This window comes from Poecilia latipinna, unplaced genomic scaffold (assembly GCF_001443285.1).
Source record: "Poecilia latipinna isolate Pla-1442-1.1 unplaced genomic scaffold, P_latipinna-1.0 Scaffold658, whole genome shotgun sequence".
Classification (NCBI taxonomy): Eukaryota; Metazoa; Chordata; class Actinopteri; order Cyprinodontiformes; family Poeciliidae; genus Poecilia; species Poecilia latipinna.
This window is the reverse complement of record NW_015113274.1, coordinates 17,978-29,900: the sequence shown is the minus strand read 5'-3', so window position 1 is coordinate 29,900 and position 11,923 is coordinate 17,978. Positions and strand designations below refer to the sequence as shown.

Here is an 11,923-nt window from a genome sequence, read left to right as displayed (position 1 = left end):
TACTTTCTCCACCACTGGTCTGAAGACACCTACCGCGCACTTTCCCCGCCGTTCGCGCCGAACCAGCCACCAGGCAGCAGCTCCGGTTGGAGAAAGGCTGTCATGTTCCATGCGTCGCGCCAGTTATTTTAGATAAGCTAAAATATTCGTCCCCAAAAGAACGATAAAACGCGGACATTTTCATCTGTCGATGAAATCCCGCCTGGATGTCTCGGACCGAACTTGAGGATATATAGCCATAGCTGCTAGCACATAGCATTCGTCTACAACTCACAGGCGGAAGTGAGAGCTTTTGCGCAACACAAATAACCATCCGGCCGGAACACGGGGTGCATAATAATAACATATAATTTAACAACGCTTAATCGAAAGACTGGGAGTTTATTCTGAAGGATGCTAACATGTCTTTTGGGCATACTCATCTTTATTGTAATAAATCATCAAAATATAATTATCAAAGAGGCTTCATCAAGTTTTGTTTCAGCATTTCATTAATTATTATTTTCAAGGTTCATGCAACTTTGAGAATCACTCATGTGGTTGGGAGGACACCAGTGAATCATCCTACAGCTGGAGACGGCAGATGGTAAACACCTCAGTACCAGGACAGGACCACACAACAGGGACCCCTTGGGGTAATCATTAGTGTTCCTTTGTTAATTAATTATTTGCCAACATGCATTGTGAGTATTTAAAACACTTTAAGAAGCAGATGTTTTCTTATTTTTTTTTTTTTTTGTGTGCTCAGGATATGTCATGTATATAGATGGTGAACAAAATCATTTCTTTGCTGAAGCCACATTGGAGCATCCTGTCAACCAGCTGGCTGCTTTGGGATGCCAAATTAGGTAGCAAGAACTAACATTTCACGTTGATTATTGAGCACAAATTGTGGGATCTTTATCTGGTCCTTTTTGTGCCAAAAGTCATCTGCTTTTCTTCATGCATATGTTTCAGTTTTTGGTATCATATTTATGAAGACAATCCATCCCCAATATCATCATCATCCCTTAAAGTAAAAATGATCAGAGACACAGTTGAGAGAAATTTACTAGAGATTTCCAAAAGAGAAACTGATGGTTGGGAGAATGCAACGGCTTTTATTGGTAATCAGCCAGGAGGCTACAAGGTTGGTAAACAAACTTGTTTATTCTGTGGATTTTAAAAAATACATTTGTGTTTTGAAAGTAAAATTTTTATTTTCCTTGATGGCTTAAAAATAAACAGATCTTATTTTCCTTCATGCAGTGTTTTCCAGGTTTTATTGACCTTTGTCTATGTCATGTTTGGTGGAGCCAAAATGCAGAACAGTGGAGGTGTGAAGTAGATGATAAAAAAATATTTAATGATGAACACAAAAACTCGCAACAAAAAAAAAAAAACATGGGGCCATGGCAGAAGACAAAACCATAACTTCAAGGAGACCCTAAGGGAAATAAAATAATCAAACCTCAAAAGCAACTCAGGAGCCTAGCAGTCTATTCTTTATTCACCTTTTTAGAAGTATTAGTGTGAGATTATGATGCAGCAACATAATATTTATTAAGTTTTATTAAAACACATTTATATTGAGGTTATCTTAAATTGTGCATACTACAATTCATAACAAGAAACTTAAGTTCTGATCTGATTTGTCTTTACTTCAGAAAAAGTTCCACTTAAAGACATAAATACATATACTCTGCATACTAAAGTGGAAGATGAGGGCATTGTTTTAATTTTTTTTTAGGACAATGAGTAATACAGTTCTGAATATTTTTATTGTACTACCTAAGAAAAGCATTTGTTTTGTTTGGATATTTGTATTTAATCTCATGTTCAACAGATGTGGGAGGAAAAATCCTGAATAGAAATGTTTAAAAAGGCATTTTTGATTTTCTGCAACAAATATAAGGTTTTCTCTCTGCACAGCTGCTGATTTCTTATGAGCCTTCATTTGGGGAAAAAAAAGATGTTATGCTGGACGATATCAGCTTTGAGAACTGTGCAGAGGGAGACGTCCCAGAGGAATCCGACAACCTGTCATGCGATTTTGAAAAGGATACCTGTTCCTGGTACCATGACTACACAGCTAGTCTGTTGTGGAAGAGAAACAATGGGGCGTATGAAGACCTAACTGGGAATGGTAAGCATTGTAATGAGGAATTCAATGAGAGGAGAGAAGTGAGAAATTAAAACTTTGAGTTCATGGTTAAAGATTTAGAAACTTGCATATCAACATAAAAGAAAACCTAGACTAACCAGACAGGAAATAACAACTAGTGCTTTGCAAATTTATTCACATTCCTTAACCTTTTTCATATTCTATCACTTTACAACCACAACCACCAATGTACTTCATTACTATTTTTTGTGATAGACTAATTCAAAGTAGCACAATTGTAAATTAGAATGAAAAGGTAGGTGTTGGCATTAATCAGAGGAAGTGACAAGGATAATAATTGATGATCTGAAGGGGCTAAAGACATCCATGTAGAAATGTTAGTCATACACTCCACAAATATCTGCTTTAAAGCAGCAAGAAGACATTCATTTTTGAAAGAATCCTGAAGTCCAGTTTGTACCTTTCCATAATCCATTTGGGGACTGAACAAACATTAAGGAAGAAAGACCTACACTGTCCATAATTAAAATGTTTTTACAAATAAAATTTTACACAAGATCAGGTCTGTGTCAGAAGCTGTTAGAAACCTATCCCCAAAGATTTGTTGCTGCAATCGCCATGAAAAGAGATTCTTGTAAAGTATTGACTGTGGCTTTTCCAAATAAGTACTATCTTGTGTTGTCCTAGTACTTAAAATAAATGTTAGATCCATAAAATTTTGTGTCTGAAAAGGGCAAAGACAAAATACTTGTAATCAGATCAGTAATTTCTCCATATTTGTATGAATAGATTGTTTGTGGAATAAAAAAAAACACTAAAGCAAATTGTATTTCTGTTTCTCTTTTCTCTACAGGTTACTTCATGCTTATAAAAGCTAATAACCAACTGGATATATCATCAACAGCCAGACTCATCAGCTTCCCTAAACCTGCCGGCCAAACCATCTGTGTGAGCTTCCGTTACTACATATTTGGGAACAGCATTGGTATGTGTTTCCCTGCTCACATCTATTCCACAAATAAAATAAGGCTTTTTAGCATTTTATCATAAAGTACAGTAATATTATAAAGTATCAGTGATTACAACAACTTCTGCTGTTGTAATTAGGATCCCTGAGGTTTATTACTAAACACTCCGGGGAACCAGAAACAGTCGTCTGGATGCGAAGTGGCACACAGGGAAACAAATGGCGGTTTGCAGATCTTACCTTCAACAGCAACAGACCAATACAGGTATTCTCATTACAGTTTACAATATGCATATTTTTGCTTTGACAAATAAAAATATTTTGCAAATTGTGGAGGGTTAAGTATCAGAAATAAATAAGTCACCTTCATGTAGGTTTAGAGTTGTGTATTCACGTTTAGCTGCATTGATGTTCTGAATCTTCACTTCAATTCATCCTCCAGTTCATTATAGAAGCTGTGGTGGGCGGCACACAGGGGAGCATCGCCATTGATGACGTTGAGGTGGCCGCTAGTTTGAATGGCTCGTGTCCACCTGAGAGAGAGTGTACTTTCCAGGGTTCTCTTTGTGGCATGCAGCCTCATCCTTCTGCAAACTTCAGTTGGGATCGGATCACAGGCGTGTCCCAGCCAGCCAACTCTTCAGGTCCCACCAAAGATCACACTCTGGGGACAGAGCAAGGTCTGCAGCTTCATTACATGACATCTTGCAAAAATATCCATCCAGCCTTTCTGTTTTTTTTTTTTTTTTCCATCATGTTAGAACCACAAACCTGAGGGTGTTTTAATGTAGTTTGATAGGCCGACACAAAGTAGGGCTTTATTGTAATGCACAAGGGATGGTTTTTATTCATTTTTTTGTTTACAAATAAAAAAATGGTGCAGAGATAAATCCTCATAACCTGATGCTGCAACCATTATGTTTTATCGTTGGAAGGGTGAGCTCAGGGTGATGTACAATCTGCAAATAGAACTTCAAGTAAACAAAGTCAACAAAAAGCTTTCTGTTTAGCATTCTCCCATATGAGACAGTTTTATAGAATGCATTGCTGATCGTTTTGGACCTCCTTAGTCAATTTGTTTAGTTGTACTATATGTCCTGCCGGTTGCAGGACTGGAGTCCTGCAACTTTTAGGACTCTCTTGTTCTACACACTTGAATTAAGTGGTGAAACTGCCTTACTAACATTCAGTCAAGCTCTACAAAGTTTTGCTAATGAGTTCAAATTGGAGCTAAGAGTGCTAAAGCAGAGACATATCTAAACGTTGCAAGACTCTGGCCCTCGAGGAATGCAGTTTGAGACCACTGGATTAAGCAGTGCTCTGTGAGATGTTGGCAGATAGTTTTATATCTTAGCCCTGCTTTAAGCTTATCTTCGGCTTTATTCTTGACATGTCTGATGTGGTCCTTGGTGTTCATGAGACTTTTGTGCACTAATTTTCTTGAACAAACTTTAGACTAGATTACACACAGATGAACTCTACTTGTATTTTTGACTTCTGAAGTTGCACTGAATTTGATTTAGGGTTGTCAGGGTAAAGAGGGCCATCTACTGTGTGCATGCTACACAGTATATAGACCAAATTTCATTAGTAAAAAAGTTTGAAGACAATGCACAATTTCCCTTCCACTTTACAATTATTCACTACTGTGTACTTTCTATATCACTTTCCAGTAAAATGCAGATGTTTACTGTATGATAATTGATGCATCCAAGCAACACTGACACATTTTTCTCTATTTGTAGGTTACTACCTGAGTGCTGGGTTGTGGAAACACTCTGTGGGAACCAGAGGGGCTATGATGGCTCTGATGGAGCCGACACCGCTCGATGGGGAATGCCTAATGTTCTGGTATTACATGGAAGGAACAGGAGTGGGAGAACTGAGCGTTTACCTTCAAAGTGACAGCCAAGAAAATGCCACCAAGCTGTGGACAAGAGTAGGCGATCAGGGATCGCACTGGCGGCATGGGAGAGTAACACTTTACAATCCACAAAGCAATTATCAGGTAGCGACACAGTCTCACATTAGTCATGTTTGCAGATTGTGATTTCTGGGGGAAAATGTAACTAAATGTTTTATCATTTTTAGCAATAAATGAACATTTTAAAAAGGAGATTATTACCCACATTTGGATGGTTTCACAGAAGTTTTTTTTTTTGTCTTTATTGGTTTTACCGATATTTTCAAAGTCAAATCGGTTTATTAAAAGGAAATATTCAAGGGGTTTATTTTATCAGTTGTTATTGTGGGTAAAATATGCTTTTTGGAGTCGGGTAAACTAAATAAAATGGTTGTATGAGTGTCGTGTAAAAATCAGGACGTAGCATCTCTCTTCTCTATTTCTGGAGTTAATTTCATGGTTAAAATTACTTTAATCCAAGACGGGTAATCTATGCCCACAGTACATTTATGTGCATACAATGCCTAAAACATTCGATTAAATTTTGGTTTGTTCTCTAATTAACAGGTGGTTTTTGAAGCAATAGCTGGAGACGAACCAATGAGAGATATTGCTATTGATGACCTCACCGTCTTGAATGGCGTCTGTCCCCCACCAGGTTATTAATAAATTTGGTCTAACTTTATATTTAGGCATGTTTGGAAGCATTAAAGCAGTTTGATGGTGGTAATGTGCTTTCTGTGTTATGTATTGAAGGCTTTTGTGACTTTGAGATGGACTTCTGCGGCTGGGTCAACAATCCCCCAGCAGAGTCTGATGTAGAGTGGGACTGGCTCTCAGGCCAGAGTGATGCACAGCTTATTCCTAGAAGAGATCACTCAACAAATTCTCCTTTAGGTGAGCAATCATACATCAGACAGAATTTCTTATGAACATTATCTAACTTTGTAGAAGTTGTATCTCCTTTATCATAGGTGCACTCTTAAACTTGCTAGTTATTTTACTAATAACCAAGTCAAACAGTTCTGTGTTAATTTAACTCAGAGGTGGAAAGTGATGTAAAAACTAAGGTAAAGGTGGTTGAAATTAATAGTCCATCCATTACATATCCTTTTTAAATCCATTTGAACTCTGAGTTAGAGTTGATGCCTTTCTACTGGTAAATTGAAGCTCCATCTGGTCTGAACTGATTGAGCCTACCATTACAATAAAACATAATTTTAGAATTTCCCCATTTGTATTTAATCTTATAAAACTATTAAAGTGAAGTCGGTCTTTGAAGACTCATTAATGTCATTTTGGTGTCTTCAAGTCAACTTCTCTTCAGACACATGAAGTCAGTATTTGGGTTGAAAACATGATCCAGCAGTTTTTAAAAGTGTTTAGCTTCCAAGCCTGAAAGTCAGCATATTCTCACTACGATGTTAAGTTGTTAATGTGTGCTTGAATCGAAAGAAAAGTTATCTTAATTGTATATTTTTCAGTCATGTTTGATATTAACTAATAAATGCAGTTTATTTATGTGATGCATTTTGTTGCCACAGGCCACTTTGCATTTTTATGGCCCTCTAAGCCTGAAAAAGAAGAATTTGCCCAGTTGGAGAGTGAGTCCATGGAAGCAGTAGAAAGTGGTTGCATAGAGATCTGGCACCATGCTGAAGGATGGCGTATTGGTAAGTACATTTTACTTTCTCTTTAGCAATTAATAAAAACCAATTCCTTTTGTTTTTGTATCCTATCCCCAAAGCTTACAGGTTTAGATTTAGATAATTTTGTTCTTTCTTTAATACACGTTTGTTTTCCAACAAATTTCTCGTACAAAAGCATTGAATGTTTTCCCACTTAATGTTTAAAGGAATTTTCTTAATGTGTTGTGCTTATTTTCTTTTCATACTATTATGATATAAAGTTCTTCAGCTGGACTGTCTTTATGTCAGTGGGTTGTAAGAGTCAGGAGTTCACAATCTTGTATTTGCCAGAAACTTCACACAAAAATCTTAACATATTTCTTTGTCGCATTGTTTTTTAAAGTTTGTTGGAAGAGGGATAAAAGTGAACATGAGCCTGTAAGAATGCCATAAAGGAATTTTGGCCCACTCTTCTCTTCAAAATTCTTTAATTCAGCCAAAATGAAAAAACAATCTGAATCAATTTTGAAGCTAGACTTAACTTTGGCACAACAAACATTTATCTTGACTTATCTTTTTGTTGTGAGTCATTTCAGTGGAGTTTGTTCAGTTGATTCAAATCATTGTCCTTCAGGAACGTTTGAACTTTAGTTACCAAATAAAAAAGGGTTTGTGCTTAAATGTGTCATTTATGGGCAAGCTTTCAGTCAAAATGTGTGCATCCATTCTGTTTTTAGTTTTGTCACTCTTATTGAGGAAACAAATGTTTCTTTTGACCAGCTGCAAATATTATCTTTTTTTAAATTCTTTTGTTTTCTCACTGATAATTTTTGGTGCTTTCAGGACCATCATCCATTACACTAACAGTGTTTTTAAGTGAGGCTGGTGTGCTGCATCCTCTATTCAGTACTAATGGTTACATGAACTCCACGTGGTTTCAAGACAGAGTGAATTACAATTCATCCAGTCTTCACAAGGTTAATTATTTAGAATTTTATATCACATTTTCATTGTTCCATTTTTTAGTGCTTTTTGTGCTTGAATTTATTTTAAAACTGTAAAATCTGATAGTTACACCTTTGACTGCAGATTATTTTACAAGCCCGCCGTCCAGTTGGAAACGGCGAAAGTTTTGCACTAGATGATATCCATATCATCCGAGGCAAATCTTGTGAGGATCTTATCCCCACCACGACCAACCCTCCCACCACAACTACCAGTGCTCCACCCTCTAACATGGACTGCAGCTTTGAAAAAGGTCAAACTCAAACATTTAAGTTCAAGTAACACATAGACATCTGCATTTTGCTTTTTGGGTCCTTTTGATGAGATTTGTGATTTTATTTTAATGAAGTTTAGTTTGTCTAATTCAGTGTGTGCTTCTTGTTAAACAGGTTTGTGTAACTGGGTCCAGGAGGACACTGATGATATAAACTGGACTCTCAGCAATGGACTTCAAGAGGAGGGGCTGTGGAATGGGCCTCAGTACGATCACACTGTTGACAGTGGTCAAGGTATTGCCCTTTGGCGATGACACAAATCACCAACACCTGGCTGAATGATGCAGCAGTTGTTAGCACTGTTGTTTTTGGAACAAGAATATCCTGGGTAAAAATCCTAGCCAGGGATATTTTTGCACTCAGTGTGCATGTTCCTTCCAAGCATCCGGGTTTGTCCTGGTTCATAAAGTCCAGACATTTGCATGTTAGGTCAATTTTTCCATCTGAGCTGGCCTTATGGGTGTGTGCCTTTGCATAATTGTTTGTCCTGTGATGTCAAGTCAACATTTCCCGTGTGTTACTCTCTCACCAAATAACTGTTGTAGATGAGCAAAACTGTTTCTGTTTCCATTACACACAAAAAAAAATCTGTCTAAAGCAAACAAGTATGGAGAAATCTGACATGCTTTTCCAAATAAAATTTTTATTTGTCTTCTGTCTTTACAAAGGTTTCTTTTTACTGGTGAATGGATCTGGTTCGAAGGATGGTGATAAGGCTGTTACCTCGGTTTCTGTCTCTCATCTTTGGCCACAGAGCTGTGTTCAGTTCTGGTATTATATGCTGGGGCCATCAGTATCCACCTTGAATCTGCTGATTCAAACTGTATGTAACCAAATCGGCTTTATGCAAATGTTGCATAACATACCCTTCTCACAGACTTTTACTCCATGTTAGAGTTCCTCTGAAAAGTTGGTCTGGACTCGTCAAGGAACCCAAAACCCGGAGTGGATCAAAGCACAAGTAGCTGTAAGCTTGACCGACGCGCTTCAGGTAATTGTTTACAAAGTATATATTCATCTTTTTCAAACCTGTTGCAGCACTGCTGTCACTTTAAATTTTGCAGCCAACATTGTTTTCTAAACGTATGCTGTTATATAAAAATGTTTAAATCAATTAGTTCACAAACACAGAAACAGAATCCAGAACATGGATTGGCTTCAAAATATTACACATTGATTTCATTAACCTGTTGACAGATACAGTTCAGTGGGCAGAGGAACATCCATAGTCACGGATTCATCGCTATTGATGACATTACAGTGAGAGCGGGAAGCTGCAGTTATCAGAGTATGTAAATATTTAAGTTAAAATGAGTCCAAATTCTTTCGGTTTGATTTTTTTTTAATGGATTTCGAAATTAAATCTGTTTTTCAGATGAATGTGGATTTGATTCGGATTGGTGTGGTTTTGAGAATCGCCTTGTTGACAGGGGTCACTGGAATCGCACAAGGGGAGCAAACCATCATGTGGATAAGACTTACGGGACTGAAAATGGTCAGTACTGAGCTGTGTCAGAGTGCAACTACAAAGTGATGCAAGAATTCACTTATACTGTTATAGATGTCACTTGTGATGTAAAAATTCGCCGTTGATCAAACTTTTCCTGTTCTGAAAGGCAAACTTAATTTTCAGGCTGGAACTGGGACCAAATGGCAAGAAAAAAAAACCCAAATACAAACATCATAAAGTGTATAGAGATTAAAACAAAATAACTGCTTAAAAAATAATTGTAAAGAAGAAGCTTTTTAAAAATGCAAATCTAATAAAAATGTGTCTACCTTAGTTAGGGGAAATGACATAGCATTTATTGCGTGCTGCAGAGTGTATTGTGCATGACAACAGCAGATTTAATGTTTTGGACAAAGAACAAAACACCAGTGGTTGCTGCTAACTACAGCATCATCAGAAACTATGTGGCTTGGGCATGCTGATCAGCTATTACGATGAACCAATGTTATTGTCCTCTAATGTCTGTAGTTGGTATTTCTACTGATTCTTAAATATTCTACACTAAGACTATTTGTACACCGTGCAGGGACGGGAAAAGTTGTGGACACAAATTATTGTGAAAAGATGAAAACATTCCATGTCTGCAAAAAGTAGCCTGTTTTCTTGTACATTCTGCAGGATTCTACATGTCTGTGATGACATCAGTTTCTGAGCAGTCAGAGACAGCTGAGCTGCTCTCCCCAGTGTACTCTTCAGACACAGAGATGTGTGTGCGCTTCTGGTAAGTCCAATACTACCAACACACTCATTTATACACAACTGTCTAAATTATCTTCCAATCTGGATATAAATGTACATGTTATTTCAGGTACATGTTGCCTGCAGAGACCTCCAGCTATCTTTCCGTTCACGTGCTGAGAAGCGGGGAGCTTGGCGATGTCCTTTGGCGTCGCTCTGGATTCCCCTCCAAACACTGGGAAGTGGCAGAGGTCACCGTGTCCTCACCTGCACCTTTCAATGTAAATTAACATTAATAACAGTACATTGTTACCAATCTTGTAACCAGGATTGACCTTATTTTTTTATTATCAATTTCCAATAAATCTGATCATTTCAGGTGGTATTTCAGTCCGTTCATGTGCCTGGCACCAATGGTACAGTAAAAATAGATGATTTCTCTGTGAGGAATGGAGCTTGTTCTGCTCCTGCCAGCTGTGACTTTGAGTCTGGACAATGTACATGGGTCAAAGTGCACACAGAAGATGGACATGAGTGGGTCATGTCCCATGGAGGCTCCCATGGACCACCGATGGACCACACCACTCAAACCTCTGATGGTAATCCTTACGCTGCCGCGTGTAAAATGGTTTATTCCTGAAAGGAGCATTTTATTATTGCTAACTAATCTCTAAAAGCAGAAAATAGAAACATACCATGCTATGTTTCTTTTTTTCACTTTATGAGGAAATGCATTTTTAAAAGTGTAAAACAAAAACACATTTATTTAAATATAAAGAAGGTCACCTCGGTGGATTTTCTCTCGAATTTGCACTGCCAAAGAAAATGTATGCTTACTGCTGCTAAAATAGTTTTTTACATTGTAAAAAGTGAAATAGTTTATTTGTTTCAAGATCCTGTTATTGTGGTTAAGTCTCACTCTTACTCTCCTACACAGGGCCTTTTTCGGTTTGACTTTGTTTTTGTGACCGAGACAAGATTCGCCTCCTCTGCGTTCTGTAATAAATCCCAATTAGCCTTAAATATGTGCTGAATTAGCTAAATAAAGTAATATTTTCAACTTCACTTTGATCCTGTTGCAACTATGGCTTGTCAGAACCTTTAAAAAAAGAATTAAAAACTGACAGATTGAGATCATTTTTTTTTCTGATATTGCCCCATTAATACAGCTTATGCCAATTTACATAATGTACTTGTTAACTTATCATAAATTATTACAGCTGTCAGACATTAAGTTTTTTTGTACTTAACGTTTATCTTCTGTTTACTTGCAGGTTGGTTTTTGCTGAGTTCAGCATTGCACCAAGGCCAACACAGCGTAGCACAGGTTGTGTCTGAATGGATCCAACTGCAGGACACGCCATGTTGCCTCACCTTCTGGTACCATATGGGCAGCAGGTGAGCATAACATCCCCCACCGTACCCACCCCCCCAAAAAAAAATCACATTAAGACTTTTTAACCTAGATTGAGTGACAGTAAAGTACAAGGATGGACATTATCCTGTTGTTTCCTCACTAACTTCCTCGGGAAGTGCGAACAAAAGTCATTTAGTCATGAATCACCTGCTTGACTTTGTGCAACACTAAGAGAAGTTGTGTATCAGAGTTCATCAGCTAACCAAGAGAATAATTTTATCGCATTAAAAGCACCCCAAAAGATTTAAGAATCTCGTCTAACAGTTTGACTTTGGTTTCCTACAAGTTGAAACGAGGAAAGTAACTATTTTTCCAGCAAAGTGAATGAGAACATTATGAACGATTACGCCAGAGAATCTTGGAAAATTAATCATTTCATTTTGCAGAAATGTAAAAACAAAAAAAAAAAATTTTTTTTGTTGTTTTTTTTTTTTTC

The 11,923-nt window shown here is 37.4% G+C and overlaps 2 protein-coding genes across 2 annotated transcripts in view; one reads left to right on the top strand and one right to left on the bottom strand.

Annotated features, from left to right (window-relative positions):
* LOC106954454 (macrophage mannose receptor 1-like) overlaps positions 1-257 on the bottom strand; it is a 30,355-nt gene extending 30,098 nt beyond the window's left edge. Inside the window, exon 1 of the mRNA XM_015043963.1 lies at positions 34-257. The gene's annotated coding sequence lies outside the window, so the exon portion shown is untranslated. The remainder of the gene's footprint in view (positions 1-33) is intronic.
* The window catches only part of LOC106954453 (MAM and LDL-receptor class A domain-containing protein 1), a 34,012-nt gene that overhangs the window by 5,906 nt on the left and 16,183 nt on the right, over positions 1-11,923 (top strand). Inside the window, exons 3-24 of the mRNA XM_015043960.1 lie at positions 510-635; positions 749-848; positions 958-1,129; positions 1,912-2,125; positions 2,958-3,089; positions 3,212-3,336; positions 3,514-3,751; positions 4,817-5,079; positions 5,542-5,632; positions 5,731-5,871; positions 6,519-6,647; positions 7,446-7,579; positions 7,692-7,860; positions 7,997-8,116; positions 8,551-8,705; positions 8,778-8,873; positions 9,080-9,170; positions 9,258-9,377; positions 10,011-10,113; positions 10,201-10,351; positions 10,450-10,669; positions 11,345-11,468. Coding sequence (XP_014899446.1) covers positions 510-635; positions 749-848; positions 958-1,129; positions 1,912-2,125; positions 2,958-3,089; positions 3,212-3,336; positions 3,514-3,751; positions 4,817-5,079; positions 5,542-5,632; positions 5,731-5,871; positions 6,519-6,647; positions 7,446-7,579; positions 7,692-7,860; positions 7,997-8,116; positions 8,551-8,705; positions 8,778-8,873; positions 9,080-9,170; positions 9,258-9,377; positions 10,011-10,113; positions 10,201-10,351; positions 10,450-10,669; positions 11,345-11,468 — 3,214 coding nt within the window. The remainder of the gene's footprint in view (positions 1-509; positions 636-748; positions 849-957; positions 1,130-1,911; positions 2,126-2,957; positions 3,090-3,211; positions 3,337-3,513; positions 3,752-4,816; positions 5,080-5,541; positions 5,633-5,730; positions 5,872-6,518; positions 6,648-7,445; positions 7,580-7,691; positions 7,861-7,996; positions 8,117-8,550; positions 8,706-8,777; positions 8,874-9,079; positions 9,171-9,257; positions 9,378-10,010; positions 10,114-10,200; positions 10,352-10,449; positions 10,670-11,344; positions 11,469-11,923) is intronic.